The sequence below is a fragment of the Cajanus cajan genome, chromosome 2 (genome assembly GCF_000230855.2).
Source record: "Cajanus cajan strain Asha chromosome 2, NIPB_CcT2T_4, whole genome shotgun sequence".
NCBI classification, from domain to species: domain Eukaryota; kingdom Viridiplantae; phylum Streptophyta; class Magnoliopsida; order Fabales; family Fabaceae; genus Cajanus; species Cajanus cajan.
The window spans coordinates 65376394-65393953 of NC_138518.1; the positions used below are offsets into that span (position 1 = coordinate 65376394).

Genomic DNA, 17560 nt, shown 5'->3' on the forward strand with positions numbered 1-17560 from the left:
AATTAAAACATGTTCTCTTAATTTGATAAAATGTATTAATTAATTTTTTTTTAAAAGTATGCACTCTAATTAATTATAAAAAAGATAAGTATTAATTAGGAGAGATAAGTAATATAAGATTGCACTCTAATTAGTTAAAAATATGTGATTATTAATTAGAAAAGAAAAGTAATGTAAAGGTAATTTTAGGAAAAAAAATGTATAAATAAGATAAATTTTTATTATTAACTAATTTAATTACTTTTTTTAATTTTAATGAATTAGACAATTAAATCTTATATATAACAATGAAGATAGCATATCTTAACTCACAGTGTACCATCAAATTAGATATTTATTAAAAATTATTCAATAGTTTAAGATCATCGTATGTCCATGGTTCAATCAATCAATATATAACATGTATTAAAAAAATTTAATTTACTAGAAGAAATTAATAACAATTAATTAGATACTACATAGAGACTAGTTAAAGATTATGAGGTCTAGGACCTCTAATAACTTATCATACTTCACTTTAAACTAATTTCTACAATGAAATATATAATATATAAAGAAAAATGTCTTCCAACAAAAAAGATTTGTACTTTTTATATAAAAAATTTAGGAACCAAACGAACCTAACGTATTCAAGGTTAAACAACACTGACTAAAGAGTTTAGTACAAATGGTTATTATGTTAAATTAAAATTAAATTATTTAAATAGTGTCTGAATTTGATTTGTGATAAAAATAATTTTTGTCTAAAATTTATTTATCTCTTGATCGAATCAAATTAATCTAAAATAAAATTTTAAAACATCTAGGCAAAAACAAAAAGAAAGTTATACAAAATCCTTATTTATTTTTCTTTTTGTAATCAATAAAAAATATCTTGACTTAAATACGAAATTAAGCTTTATATTTTACTCAATATAATACTTTTAGCATTGTCAATTCCTTTAAGTGTTAAAAATTCACAACAACTTTCATTCTATCAATAAGGATTTCATGATAGTCTTTTTCATTTGACTCTTTCACTCACGTATCCATTTAGATAGTCTTTTTTGTAACTCAACTCTTCATGAAAACACAAATAGTTAAGACTGAAATACATGAAAATCCAACCCAAAAAACTGATTCATAAAATTTCATAACTTAAATATCACCTTACATATTCGGCTTAACATGTACGTTTTTTGTTTTGCACCACCTTTCATGACAGCCACGTCATGACACTTCAATGATAAAAATAATAATAAGCGGTTCTTATTCTAAGAACTTCATTAAGAATTTCATTAGATACAAAGACTAGAAGATGGCATTAGAAGCAAGGGATGAGAAATTGCTTAATTCTGGTGATCAAAATTACGATACCCTTTTGTGCAATAGAGATAATATACTATAATTTATCAGTATTCAGATTAGTGCAGATTACAATTTTCCTTGTCCTCAATCCTCGTTACAGGAAAAAAGACATAAATTGCACCTGCTCAACTACACAACTATATAACAACTAACCCTAATCCTCATCAAAACCCCCATCATCCATGTCGACACCGCCCTCTCCATATTCATTGTCTTCGGCTTGTGCTTGATCATTATAAGCTGCAGTAGCATTGTCAGGCTGTGTATCATTATTATCTACCCTTTCGGCAGGTCCTACCACCTTAGATGGTTCATCCACCTTTGTTTGCATGGATGACAGACTTTCATCACTGAAGAATGAGGAATACGGTTGAGAAACCTGCACATAGAAATTGTTTAGTTAGTCTTCAGCTTCAAAGTAGGAGGTGCAGAATTTTTTGGGGGTCCATAATTAAATAACTAGGAATGGATTATGCATAGATTCAGGCTCACCAACAAATGAATATTTATGTAAACATTATAAATAATTAGGAACATGTACTTATAGAGCCTGCGATTTTTTTATTTATCAATTAGTCTCAATTAAAATTCTTATTTTAATGGAACAAATTCACTGCATTACTAATTACTAATAGTAGAAAGATAAATGACTTCTCAGCACATTTACTTTAAAAAAACAGTTCCTTTTCTCTGCACTTTCCACTAGCTTGTTCCATTGTCCACTCCTCCTTAATGTTGAGGCAGATCCAACCACCTATATAAACAACAAAAGAGATGGATCACATTCAGGCATATCGACCAAATCAAATTCTTGAAAGCATCACATCAACCTCAAAAAATACAGTACCAATATTGCTGACTTTGCTCTAGTGATCCCAACATTCATTCGCCGGATGTCCTCCACAAACCCTATACCTTTATCTTTGCTTGCCCTGACACATGAAAATATTGCAATGTCCTTTTCCCGTCCCTGAAAGAGAGAAGAGAGTTTTCTAATGAGCCAACCATGTAAGAATCATGCTACAGAGAACCCAAGTTATATCACAATCCTTAAAGTAACAAATCACTGAAATGAAAGAAATTTATAAAACATACAATGCAATTAGGTATCATTTATTTCTCCATTTTCTGAAGTTTTATAATTTAATCTTGAGAAACTACACAACAAGGCCTCGTCCATGGTGAAGTGCAACAGTTCATGTGGATGTATATTCGCAACCAGTGATTTAAATCATTCACAATCTTAGTTTTGCAATTATACTTGATGTCAGGTTAATTGTATTCCAGATGGTAAACAATCACAAAGTTATTCAATTATTTGCATAGTTTATTATTATTCAATTATTTGCATAGTTTATTATTAAATAAACAATATTAAAAGCAAAAATGAGAATGAAGGACATATTATTAACATTAAGCTAGTTTACCTGGCAACCATCAACAGTACATATATCCACTACTTTCTCAGCTGACATTCCAAAGGTCTCTTCAAAACGTTTTTGGAAGAGCTTGACTTGTTGACTATAGGGTGATATAATTGCAACTTGGTTACCAGATTTCAGTGTCGGATAAAGTGTAATCAGTTTTTGATACAAAAATAGAACAAAGTCAACTTCCTCAGCATTTATCCATGAACCACTCCCAGATGGCCGAGCCTCTTTTCCCTCATGTATGTCAAAGAAGCAGAATGGCCCAAAGCAGCGATAATCATGCCATGAACGTTTTGTCCGTAATTTGACATCATCCCCATCTTCCAGTGAGTCTTCATAAAACTCCTTAGATGGAAAACTTCTTATCTGTTTGATCATGACATGAGAAAAAACACTTCAAAAAATTGACAGGAAATTTAAATAGATGCAGAGAACACAAAAAAGAAGATAAAAGTAATAGAAAGGAGCAAAAAAATGGAATATTACATGAAAATCAAAGCCTAGAAAATACTTTAGAAACTGTGGAAGTGAGGCCAGGAATTTTTCTCTGCACATTGCATTTGTAACATGTAGGCTTCATTTTAAAACGTTTTTCTAGACAGATTCCACTTCTGAATATTAGGCAATGGCAATGTGTTGACATTCTTTATTCAAATCTTGGTTAATCAAGTATTTAAATTTAAGCTACTATAATTTTGAATTTCAAGGTGTTCTAAATCTCAATAAAACTAAATTTAATAAAGACCGAAAGACAGCCTATCATTTTAAGTGACTAGGGTGCCACACATGCACAGAGAGGAAGGGGCCTATAAATCACAGCCATATAGTTCTTTTGAAACTTGGTTATAAGCTAAATATTTTAAGCACAGATTAACAGATATTAAAAAAAATCTAATTACATCAACCATTAGACCAATTATTGCAGAGGAAGAAAGAAAAAATCAACTGCATCTGCAATATTACTTTGAATTGGCTAACATGAAAATAAAAAGAAAGAAAAGGATCTAAAACCAAACAAGCTTCTTAAAGGACAAGAAATCTGTTTGCTAAATCAATTTCAGTATCAAGGGTCTTGGTATCTGTTTGTATTAAATAATAATGAAAAACCTGGTATATTAAATATTAAAAAAAATACACTTTCTGACACCTGCCCGGTGCTGGAAGGCAGTAGAATAAGTGTTATAAACTTAGAATGGAAGCCTGGGTAAAAACACAGGTAGTAGGTCTAATTGTCCTATGGTTGCGAAATTTCTTGCGCATAAGTAGCTCCACCTGCACAAATGGTGTAACAAATGCCCTCTGCTAATTCCACTAGGAGACAGCAAAGGTATTGCTTGCTCAGTCTAGGCAGTCAAATCAAAAATGAGATGGGATTTCCATTCAATTAGCCAATGGGAATTCCATCAGAAATCTAATATACCGGTAACTGAAATTCTTAATCTAATCAGGATAATCTATCTCCGTATGGGGGAAAAGCTCTCCACTCATTTTTCAAAGAAAGCATGTCAAAATGGAGTGACTTTTTTTTATTGACATATTGCTGCAGAAGTCCTCAATTATAAGTGCGACAGGGCAGACAAGCCAGCAATAGAAGGTATGCCCCAGCTTTTTTACCCAACTAGACCTAGGACCAGCAATGCCAAGTGTTAAGTATCTAGTTAGTTTTGGAGGGAATTCTCTAATGTTTCAACCTCTTGATTCAGAGGTAATTCTTGAGTCTCAACCTCTTGATCATTTGGATACAGAAAGACCACATGTATTAAACAAATTAATTTTGCAAGATTCTGCTTAACATATGTACTAGAAATGGGTTAAGTAATGCCTTACTCAACATAGAACATCTTAACAATATGCACCAACCTCGGGATGCATTCGGTATTGAGTCTTCAACATTTTAACTGGATAACCTGCCTGCATCAATCTTTCAAATAAGCTTGTGCCATATCTTGAGTTCACGAAACACAAGAGACAAAAAAGGAAGTGTTAGCCATAAAAATGGTTTAACGTATTAAAATGATACAATCCAAGTGTTGGCCAAAAGAGTGATTTACCCATGATTCTTAGCAGTGTCTGATATTACAGTTGCTGGAAGTTGAGCTGGATCCCCAACCTTTAAAAAATAGCAAGAAAATGTAGCAGCTATAAGACAACATTTTCCCAAAATGATATTAAAAGTGTTTTGTCCAACAAGTTTCTTTTGGGACCATCATCCAACAAGTTTTTAGCAAGGTTCAATAATTGTTGTAAAAATAATATTTCCATTCAACAGGCCTTGTCTAACCAATTAATAAATCAATAGACAGAATTATAAATCTCATTCCTATATAACATGTCATATCTTTTGGATCAAGAGTTATAGTGAATAATGAATTTGCTTTCTCAACGGATGCTGTCAAAAGGTATATTTTCCCTTGAAATTTGTATTTTATAATTAAGACATTTCTGCAACTTAAATACTGTAAAAAAGTAAAATAGTAATGAAATGTACCAGAAAAACTTTTTTGCATTGATTGGCTAAAGGAACAAGAGTTGCAGGTTCCACCTGTCATAAAGAGTTGAAATAAAATAAGTAACATTCGTTTTACATTAGATATTGACAATCCTGAATCTTCTCATTACAAATAATAACAAGTAAACAATACTGTTGAAAACTACTCAATAGTAAATCTTTCTCAAGTTCCCATGATTGCCTAGTTTCATTGTAATTTAGGAAGTATCAGTCTAATTTAGGGAATAATTCTTGTTTCCTAAGAATCTCTTTATGAAGCTCCTCCTTGTGTATTGGGTTCTACATGTTTCATGTATGTTCTTTCTCCAAGTAAAGCTAAACTATTTGCCCAAATATTATCAAATGTGCCTTTCTTGGGTTTTCTTGAGTAGGGAGACTGGGGTTACTCTTCTAAAAGTAGATTCTTCAGTTCTGTTCTGTTGATGTCTAGTATGCTTGGATAACAACCAAGAATCAATTATACCTCTAAAATCATGGTGATAACTTGAAAAGTAGAAGCTAACTATTTGTTGCTGTACCTTCACCATGAAGATGAAGCTAACCCAAGCACACTAGTCGCCTTTCTTCTCTACAGAAGTGGACCAGATTCAAGATCTTAGGTCTTTCCACTTCTTTATCTAAGCAATCCTCAGCTTTTGAATCCTCACAAATCAACAACCTCATGACATAAAACCGGTCAAGTGTCTTGACCTAAAAGCTTAAGTTTTAGGGATAGTTTGTTCTATTGAGAAGTCCCACATTGCTTTTGATCTATATATATGTTGGACAACTTCACTTAATGTCAATTGATTTTAAGATGAAATCTAACATGGTATCAGAGCCTAGAGCTCATCTTCTTGGTTTGCCTATTCTGGTAGGCATCGCCTGGTTTGGTAGACATTTGTGGAAGGGTGTTGAGAAGTCCCACATCACCTACCTCAATTCTCCGGATGCGACTTACATATCTGTTAGACAACTTTGCTTAGTGGCAATTGGTTTTAAGATGAAATCTAACATGTTCATGACATTTATTCCATCTGCATACTACAATTCAAAATTAGTTGCTAGATATTTTTGTAAACAGCTGCAATATCTTTGGACCAAACTTTGCCGAGTTAGTTTATATTACAAGCAATCTAATCTAACAAGTGATTCAGCAACAAACTTAAGACAATTTCACACTTACAGCTTGTGCTGCTTCATCTATAATTACAACATCAAATCTGCGATTTAGTTTACTGAAAACATGGGAACCACTAAAGCTGAGAGTGGAGAAGACCTGCAAACACAAAGAAAATACTAAGAAAATCACATTGTTTTTTGCTTTTCCTTTTGCATTCAACACAAAGCGTGAAATATATACAATTGTGGCCTCATCCAAAATTGCAGTGCGGATACTGTCATCGTTACTTCCTGCAGGACCATTACTCTGTTTATTGGTGGCCGATTTGTTGGCACCAGCACGTTTTTGTTTCATCTGTACGTAAAATTTTAAGCATCAAAACTTGACCCAAATTAAATTTAAGTGCAGATTAAAAATACAAAATTGCGATGTAAACAGAAATTCTGTAAAAGTTTAGACTACCAATGATTAGTCAAAATTGGCAGCTTTGAACCAAGTTCAAGAAAAATGTATTATGCTCAATTTACTTTCTATAACAGAATTATTTTCCTCAAAGGTCTATAAATGGTCATCACCATATCTTTAGTGACTGATACACATCATAAATAAAACCAAGGCCGGTGAATAAGCTTTGGGCTTGAAATCTACATTCTAATGTGTTTGGTAACACAGTATAACTGGATGACCCAATAATAAGATATATGAAGCATGAACACAAATTAAAACCTTTTCAGTGATCAGAGATACTAGACATCAAATCAAAAGATTTAGATAAAGTTCCAGTCCTAGTGAAGAGTGATGAAACTTAAACATCTTCAAGTGCCAATGGATAAAAACAAACACTTGCTTTGCAGAGATCTAGGCCATCAAATCAGAATTTCAGGAATGGAATTATGCAAATAAGGTTCCAGAATATGGCAAGCAAAAAGGAGATTCCACAGTGAATTGATTAGTCTAAATACATAATCAACACTGCAGCTAGCCATGCTTTTCAATTTCAATTTCTTGTAATAAACAAGATGAAGAATAATATGCCTCAGTATATTTAGTGAGGCACAATCTGTACGATAGAAGCCTGTGTATTTGATTATAGAAATGGAAATAATCCCCAAAATATAGAAATCAGATTATCATATTCACAGAAACAGAACTCTCTGAGACTAGACTACCTCTTTGAGGGCCTAGATTCCCCTGACTCATCATCTCTCTATGTTTTTGTTATTGCCCTCTCTCCCTTTCATTTATTCTAAATGATTTCCCTCTAAACTCTGACCTGCCACATCAGTGATCTGTTAGGCTCAACTCTATTATCACAACTATTCTACATGCTCCACGATCTGCCCTTGTTTCCGTGGATTAGTCCACTGCATCCCTTATACCCCTAGGTACCTACATCTAAGCAACAGGATGTCTATCAGTCACTCTGGACATCAGTACAGACATTAGACAATTAGGCTGAAATAGGATGTCTAGCCTGGGGAAGGATGGGGAAAAGCTATAGTAATCTAAAATGAAATGAAATATAAATTCCTTCAAAGATGCCTGCAACACATGCACCTGCATAATTAACTCCAAAGAATCGATATTCTGTACAGGAACAAATTTTGAAGACTATTCATTTAAATTTGGATCACAGATTATATTAAGGCTCTTCATTAATTCAAGGAAAATGTTAGCCTCCCCTTAAAGCTGATTTTAAACATCAAAAAGTGGCAAGTTTTTATTGGAAAAGAAAGTATCTATTACATTTTTTTATAGTTCCAATGTATAAATGTTAATTTCAGTCCCAACTGTTGATTTCAATCAATAAATGTTTATTCCAAATAAAAACTTACTACTTTAAGATGCATAACATCAGCCTCAAGTGTTGATGTTAACAAAACCATCAATTTAATAGTTAAGCTTCCTTCCTGACCTGCCATGCATGATCATGGCATTATAACCAAATTTTGCAGAAGTAATGATAAGGAAAATTAAACAACAACGGTGGTAGCATAGCTAATTAAAACACAATTGGTCTAATCTTCTTCCACACACAAGTTCATCCAAGGAAACGGCCTTGATAGAGTGATGTGCTTTGAGACCAATCCGCACAACTTTAGGGCAATATGCACGGTCATTTTCATCGTGTACACCTGATAAAATCCGTAAACAATAATTAAAAATTAATATGCAATCATAATAGGATAGTATAGAAATAAGAAATTCTAAAGAGAAAACCAAAAATAAACAAGGAATGATAAAAAAGAAAGTCAAGAATTGTTCAGCCAAGTTCAATTGATGGCAAATGACATCTCCCTAGCAAAGGTGTCCCAATTGAAATCTTAACCCCCGCCCCAAACAGAAAACTAAGTATTAACCATGCATCACACTGCACTCAATGCCACAGTTTTTAATTTTATGTAAGAGATTCCAATTCTGCAGGCTTCAGAACATTTAACATTATAATTTAGTACAGAATTACTTTCAGATGACTAATTACCAAATTTTGCTGCTTTCTAAACAAATAGTCCTTGTCATTCTTTTACTCTGATAGCATCATCACATCATGCTAGGGAATGTAACACAAAAGAAAAACTTTTTTCCCAAATAAATGCATTAGAGAAACTTTATACCTCCATTGAGAACCCTCAACACAATCTCATCAAGGGCAGAATTTGATGGGGCGCATACTAGCACTCTTACACGATACTTACGACTTGAAGTTACAGCTTCAGGTTTCTGATAAAACCCATTATTAGTGAAGATATTATTTTGCAAAATCAACAATTTTAACCAACAAAAAAAAATACTTACTAGTTCATTTCCAGTGGTTGGGAAAAAACCATCATCACCATCTTTTGGCATCAAACTATCCCTTGGATTAATACCACTAAGCCATGGAGATGCTAGTCCCCAATGTCTTTGTCTACCAAAGGAAAGTGGAATAGAAAAGATGATAAAAAAATCTTTAAGCAAGATGAAATATGAAAAGTAATTTTACCAACAAAGCTAGTATAATAACCATCTTTGTTCTATTTTAATTGTTCTTGTGGCAGAGTGGTCACAATCCCAAATTCATTATTAAATAAGACTAAATGGCGGCAATATAATACAATATCAGACAAGGTGAAATTAATCAACAAGGTGATTGCAGAATATATAATTTAAAACTAACAGTTGCAAGGCACTTGTGCAACATCATCTAATCAAATTCAGTTATTCTTAAATTCCACAAAGACTAAGAATGAAAGAGGGAGCCAACATGCAAGGGATACTAAGGAGGCCAAAATCAACTTTATCAGTTTGGAAGTGCATTCTATTACGGACCTACATTCATACTCTCAACTATATAAAGCTGACCTATCTAGCCTAATACATTAAACATCTAGAATCATATCTTAATCAGGATATCTTAAGTTAATGAAAACCTACTTATGAATATTCTTAATCCAAATACTTTCTTTGGACCTTGGAGAATTCTAAAGTACAGTTAAGCCAGTTGTTTTTCTCCCTCCCTTATCTTCCTCCAACAACACAGATCAAATAAGTAATCACTCAGACCTCTTGCATCTTGCCTGTATAAGCCAGTGTCCTTAGCTTTGAACAATCCTCCAGCTTCTTATAATGCCAATATATAGTTAAACCAACTTAAGATAAGAGAAACCAAGAAAATGTGCCTTAATTACAAGTATTTACTTGATGTATATGCTATAGTATATAAATATCTGTTTTTATCCTTATTGTTGAACTTCTACTTAGATTCAAAACAATATTTAAATATGAACTGCAGGAAGATAGGCATAGACAGAGAGCAAACATGTATAACTAGAAAAGAAAGAAGAAACCAATAATGAAAAGAACAAAGAAAAGATTTTAAAAGATGTCCCATATGAGGAATACAAAGAAATATCATATCAGAATCACAGGAAAAAACCAGCACCCATGACATAAAGTTTTCTTGATTAAGTGATGCCTAGATATTCTCAAAGCAAAAACTTACTTCTCCTCAAGAGGCAATTGTGGTCCCTGCCTTAGCTCATAAGTCCTGATTCCAAGAAACAAATATCAATAAACATATGTATGAACAATGAAATGTTACACAAAAATGTGACCATAAATTGCTTGGTCGAAGAAAAAATTGTTTCAAAATATAACCTCTATTAACATAATGCTTTGATCAAGACAACAATCGAAACCAAAAACAGAATTTTTATCTTTTAGACATAGAAGACAGCAGAAATATATAAAAATAGTATACTTACTTTGAATGCATTCTTGTCGGAGTTGCATGCAAAATGGTACTCAGAATCCCAAGGATAGTCTGAGTCTTCCCAGTCCCTGGAGGCCCCTGAAAGGAGTTTGTTAGACTTAATTACAATTTATTAAAAAAAAAAAAGCAACTACTACTACACATTGATAAAAAAAACCAAATATACATCTACAGATATCTAGCAAGTGATGTCTGCTAGAAATTACAACAGCAACTACATTATCAAGAAAGGATGTAGCTTCAGCCAAAAAACTGAAAAGGACATAGTGGCATGATAGAAATGAACATCATAACCGGTTTTCCAGTAGTAATAACTTACAAACTCTGACCCAATGACCAAGATTTGTATGATAAGAAACACAAAGTAGCAAAGGATAAATTATATCCATTGCAAGAAGTCAAGAACTGAACCAGTTCATCCAGTCTAACTGGTTACTCTCTTACAGAACTTAAAAAATAAAAAAATAAAAAAATCCGATAAATTTCTCCCAAAATTGGAGAAAAACTGGCAGCAGGAGAGCTTCAAATTGGAAGTTCTTCGCAATAAATTCCTCCCAATTCACAACTATAACAAACAAGTCTTTGCACAAAACAATTCGGCATAAACTGATAAACATAACATCAAATATTACCTAAAAGAAAAGGCAAGCATGCAAAAACATTTAAATCAGAAGCAAAGCTAGACATAAAGACAAACCTGTATCAGGACAAAGGCTTTGGATGATAGACCAGCCTGCAACAGATATAAGTCACTGGAATAAATAAATGCTACACGAGCTTTATGTCTTATAAAGCAATAAAAACTTCAGATCGAGCTTCAGTTCTTCACTTATAAAGATTTTTTGGTCATTTTCTCTCTCCTCTTTGTTATTTGACTGGTAACTGATCATGGCATATCTTGCAGTATAGATTTTTCTTATAATTGTGCATGCTTGGATGAGCTTTAAACTAAAAAGACAAAAAAATTGTTTTTTTCCTAGCAAAACTTGTGGTTCTAGAAAAAGACCATACAAAAGCTAACTAACTTTAAGAGAGGAGAAGCTTTTCAAACACTTAAAAATACTTTTTGAAGATTGCATTCAAATGTAAAATAGCTTTTACTTTTTTCAAAGATCTTTCTATTGGGATTCACCAATAAAAAGACATTTTCTCACCACAAAAAAGTACTAAAGTGTTCATAAAAACAAAAGAAAATGATACAGAAGAAAGCATATATGAAGATGGGAAGAGATTGGAGAGCTTTAAGTTTTCTGTTTTACTGTTTATTTTAATTTATTTTAGGTAGCTTGCTTTGGAGGTTATTAGCTCGTGTATTTTTTTAAACTCCTATATCAAATCCAATAGAAATTAAGATGAGATTGAAGTTGTTGAAGTCTAAGCCTTTAAACATGTACATAATAAAAGAAAACAGGGGAAAACTAGGGACACGTTTAAAATGGGAAAAGTTGGAAATAAAAAAGTGAGAAACGGGACTCTTAATTACATGGATATGTTATGCATGATAATACGCTTGAAGTAATAAACTGAGTTTTAACTATATCATCCTTAACTAAATGTCAAATCCAAACTTGAAAATATGTCATCTTTAAGTAATTACCAGAACCCCATATTTATCCTTTCCAAACAATATATCAGTAGCTAACGAAACACAAAAAGAAAGAACATTGGATTGCTTCAAAGAAGAGCAAAAAGATAATTACTTTATCAAATTTCTAAACTAAAAAACTTACTGTTATGGCTTCATGTTGATACTGATTGAAAGTACTTTCAACGTATTCCTTCAAAGGTATTGGGATTTTCCAACCCTCAACTTCTGTGCCAAAATTCTCTCCAACTGCATTTAATATTAAATCCTTGTATGGGAGACAGCTTATAGTTCGTATAGCCACATACTCACGAGCAATGGTTGATAAGCTGCACATCTGCATACTTTTCACATTGGATCAAAGGGCAAACTAATTTATAAGAACTTTTTCTGTTAATAAAAAAATAATGAAAGTCTCTATTCCTTTTTTATAAATTAATAATACAATTCACTAGTCAAGGATGGAAGCCCACAAGTATAAAAAGCACACAATTGGTACCACTTCAATAAAATTCCTATGAAAATAACGTTTGATTGATTAACAGTAATAGATGGTGTATTCAACATTGTATACAGAGAAAGGAAGGAATTCAGACCAAAAAAGTGGAACTACACAAACACCAAAAATCTATCATTTCCATATAGAATTAAACACATGGTTAAATAGTAGGGAGATGAATTTCAAAACTTTTCAAGATTAAACTTTACACAACAATATTTCAAAAAAAATATGAACAAAAATGTTAAGGCAAAAGGGAGGTTTCCCTATTTTCAATGTCAAAGCATACCACAAATATAACAGTACTTACAAATAAGTTAATAACCTAACAATGGAGGACCAGTCAAATCCATGACCATTCTTATATAATAGCCAATCAAATATATCAACTGCAAGAGGGAAATAAATATAATAATATACTAGTGAGGGAGAGGCATTATGTGCCTCTATTATTTTAAAAATAAAAAAATAAAAATAAAAAAGGTGAATATTGATTAGTTAAAGATTTATGGAAAGTAATATATATATATATATATATATATATATATATATATATATATAAAATAAAAATAGTGGAAGAGAGATAGTGGCAGAGAGTAATTTGAAAGTTGTAAGAATAAAATTGTCCAAATAATTGTGTATGCCAAATGAGGCTATCACCTTTATATATATTATAGATTTCCTTAATTATAGAGCAGTCAATCTCTTCCGTCTTCCACCTCAAACTATACCTAATATGTGTAAAATGCATACATGTTATTAAAATATATAAATAATGTATCAAATGTAATATTTTTTCACGTAACTGAAACACATACAGGCATTTTCAATGGAAGGAACTGAGTCACTGACAAAAATAAAAAAAAAATATTATGAAATCAATATGTCTCCTTTTTGCCTTTTGTTTATTGATTTTAGTAAGTGAGACTCCTAAAATTATCATAATAGGACCTGACATGTAACATTTAAGTTTTCAGCTGATTGTACTTCTCAAGATAGAACTAAAGAATGCATTTACAAATATGAACAAAGTCACTTGTCAAAAAAACCAAAGAACAATGTCATAGAAAATTAAAAATATCTTTATTTGCAAATATGCAATTTCTAAAAGGAACATTTTTATTACTAACCAAAAATAATAACATTCAAGAAATTCCATAGTAATAAAAACATAAAAAATCATAGTTGATAGGTAACCTACATCTTTCCACGGGAAATATTTAATCTATAGGAGATATTTTCTTTAATAATTCCTAAAAGAACTGAGCTATCATCTTTCACCAGTCACCACTCTGCCAAGAATACAAGATAGAACATGTTACCTTCATAAAATACAATTGTCTCTGTGTCTCGCATATATGAGTATGCATATTTAACAGCCTGGGGCAAGATTGTACATTATCTGTATTAAAATGTGAAAATTCCCCAGCAAGATAGAGTCTAACTCGAAGAAGTCTTGTTTCAAAAAATTTCCGAACTTGTTCCACCAAAGCAAATGCATAAACAGTAGGCAATCTTTTACCATCCAAAATCTGTGCAGCGACAAAAATTGACGGGCAATCAATTTAAATATCCAAACAATTCAAATTCCAAAAAACACACAATCTCTCATCACTCGAAGCAGTACCTTATCTTTTGAAAGCAGTAAAAGATCATTTTGTGATATTGATTCTCCCTCCTTGATTTCACATGGAAATTCTATAAAGTGAAAGTCATCTGCCTCACTCCAACTTTTTACCACCCCCAATTTCCATTCAGTGACTGTAGTCAGGCAAAAAAAAAGTTCTTCAGCAACTATAAAAAGACATTTGCTCCCAATTTATAAGTTATCCTAACCAAAGTCAAAAACTAATCTCAAGAGATACGAAAATTTATTTAAGAAGTTGGTCTCTCCCTACAGATTTTTTTTTATGCACACGAAGCAGGAGATTAAAACCCCTCACTACATGCTTAAAAAACATGATTATATGCCAACCATTCCACGTCATATTAGTTGACCCTCCAAACTTTAAAACACGGAGAGCAGTACCTACTGTTTAAATTTAAGCCAGAAAGAGAGAACCCCGACAGAGAGTTAACACTCTTCAAGCTAGCTAATGCTACAATGCCATCAACAATTAACAAACATGACATTAAAAAGTGTAAAGACATCTCACAATGCTATTAACAAATAACAACTAATATGCTACTGCTAGAATAGTAATCCACATTAAGAAAAAGACGCAACATAGTTGAAATTAAAAATACCCTCTTCCTCCTCTTTCTCCTTAATGATCTGGGATTTGGCTTCTTCAAAAATGAGGGGTTCGTACGTGGCAATATAATCATCAACGTCTTTGTATTGGGTCTTGACCCTCACTAGCGTCGACTCCGCAGTACCTTTTTTCCGTTTCTGAAAACATCAAATTTGAAAGACTCATGAATTTTGGAATGCAAAAACAAACAAAAGGAGTAAGGAATGAAGTGAATTACCTTGGATTCCTTAACGAGAGCAAAGTAGTCCCAACTAAGAATAATCTGGTAGAAGCGGCGAATTACAGATTCCTCCTGAAGCTGTTCCTTCTCCACCGCCATAACAAGAGATGGAGGGAAAAGGAACCGAAGGAGAGAAAAGGCAGAGAAGGAAAAGCGAACCACTTAACTAGGGCCTTTAAAATGAACCAAAACCCATTGAGCCCAACTTAGGACCTGGCTGGCCCACGGGCTTGACAAATTGAGAAGAAAAAAAATCGGCCCACTAACTGACTCACTCTTGAGTCCCCACTCCCCAAGCGTGATCATGTCAGGCTGCCACGCGCCACCGTGCCACGGCCCAGAGTTTCTGTGATCATCTCATACTGCTCCTTCTTTCGTTTTACAATTATAAATTTTTAATAGCATCTTGCTTTGCTGTTACTGATAGCTGCTAAACAATTTGTACACCGTGTTTGGGCACGGGAAATAGCGCCAATTTAGAGGGGTAGGAAGTGCCAATTATGTCGACTAACATTATCAACCAATTATGTTACTGAACAATATTTATAATAATATAAAATAAAAAAAATTAAACTCTATACAGAAAAAGAGATAAAGGGGTACGATGGTAATTATTTAAAAATTATTAATTTTTACATAAAATTTTAACTATATAAAATGAAATTTTAAAATATCAATTTTTTTTATTAGTTACATAATTTTATTCTACCAAATAAATACAAATTTCACATTATTTCTTACTTATTTCTTATCAAACCATTTATCACGTATTCTTTCATATTCCTTTCAATTTCTTCCCCTCTCAAAACAAAACAATAATGAAAATATTGACACCTCTCCTAATTTTTTATGCTAAAGAAAGATTATTTCAATATTTTATTTTTTTAATTACCTTTTTATTCATATAATTTTATAAACTTTACCTTCTAATCTCTACAATTATTTTTTTCATTTCAGTCTTTATGCATATTATTTTTTATCTTTTAATTTTTATAGTTGCATAATTTTTTTCTTTTAATCCTTATTATTATTCAAATATTTTTTCTTAGTCAATATTTTAATAATAATTTTTATTTTAATATTTTAGTTAATAATTTACATGTCAAAATCATTATAATTATAAATAAGATAAAATAATGAATGTAAATTTTATAATATATATTGTATAAATTAATATACACACTATAATATATAATATGATATTATACATATTACAATATATAAATTAATAATATATAATATATATTGTTATATATATTATACATTAATATCTGATAGTATATATGTTATATTTATTATATTTTTTTTTATTATTTTTGTATAATATACATGTTATAATACAATATATGATATAGTAATGCATATAGAGAGAATAGGGAAGAACTTATTTTATCTCATTTTTTCCTTATCTAACCCCTCTTTAGGATAAAAAATACACTAGATTAATATGATAAAATAAAAATATAGGATAAAATTATCATATTTTGTTGATACAATAAACAATGAAATATAACATGATAGGATAATTATCTTATCTTATTTGTTAGACCAAAGGACATTATATGAGTCCTCAAAAATTAAATTTTAATGTTAATAAGTTAGATGTTTAAAAATAAATAAATAACTTGAGATCATATGCTTAAGATGGTAGTATTAGTTTTAGTCTCATACGCTTAAAGAACCTTAAAATGCATGATAAGTTCTTAGACTAAACACTTTATTTGTCTAAACAAATACGATGTATTAATTGAGATGTATGCATATGATGTGGTGTGATTTGATGTTGTTCATATACTTGCTTATTATATTATCAAATGGCACAGTTGTGGTGTAAGTTTGATTTGTTTGAGTGATTTACTTTTCAAACTTGTTGATGTCATGTTAAGTGTTGTATGATGTAAGCCATGAGGTGCATGTTGGGTGGTTTACACATTGTTGTTGATAATATATTTGTATTTCATCTATACTTATATATGTTGATTCTTTTGAAAATCCAACTTACTATTACATATTTTCTTAGTGGTTCTTAGTGGTTGAACAACGATATTCATATTTACATGAGACCGTGATAGGGTTAGGTCAGTGGAGTTGGTGGTTTGCAGGTCATGCTGGATGGTAGTGTAGTTGGAAGCTACCTTTGTATCAGTTTTGATAGTGATACTTGACCGACACTTAAGATTTTTATTTCATAGTTATGGATTATTGCATATGTGTGTATATATATATCTTTTATTTTTCCCTAGGCATTTTACGCTTTTATATATATTGGTACATATATCTAGGTAATGTAAATATATTAATCCTAAATATTTTTTTTGTTGTTTTTTCACTACTAGAAGTTATGTCGTTAAGTGTAGTGAT

General features: G+C 31.5%; 1 protein-coding gene across 1 annotated transcript; it reads right to left on the reverse strand.

Annotated features, from left to right (window-relative positions):
* Positions 1–1324: 1324 nt before the first annotated feature.
* On the reverse strand, positions 1325–15601 carry LOC109814492 (putative helicase MAGATAMA 3). The gene is made up of 20 exons (XM_020378942.3): positions 15197–15601; positions 14972–15116; positions 14352–14485; positions 14047–14256; positions 12371–12562; positions 11338–11373; positions 10633–10718; positions 10371–10415; positions 9185–9296; positions 9004–9109; positions 8426–8523; positions 6629–6742; positions 6452–6544; positions 5266–5319; positions 4829–4887; positions 4638–4722; positions 2775–3143; positions 2195–2317; positions 2015–2101; positions 1325–1726 (listed from the first exon to the last, which is right to left on the reverse strand). Exons 1-20 carry the CDS (start codon positions 15296–15298, stop codon positions 1502–1504), a joined length of 2475 nt encoding a protein of 824 aa, XP_020234531.1. The 5' UTR covers positions 15299–15601; the 3' UTR covers positions 1325–1501.
* Positions 15602–17560: the final 1959 nt, after the last annotated feature.

Bases quoted from the DNA above. Each gene is read 5' to 3' on its own strand.
- LOC109814492 (XM_020378942.3), bottom strand. From the start codon at position 15,298: ATGGCGGTGGAGAAGGAACAGCTTCAGGAGGAATCTGTAATTCGCCGC. The intron at 14,257-14,351 runs GTACTGCTTCGA...GTCGCTGCACAG, and splicing joins TACTGCTTTCAAAAGATAAG to ATTTTGGATGGTAAAAGATT. The intron at 9,110-9,184 runs GTAAGTATTTTT...GGGTTTTATCAG, and splicing joins CAACCACTGGAAATGAACTA to AAACCTGAAGCTGTAACTTC.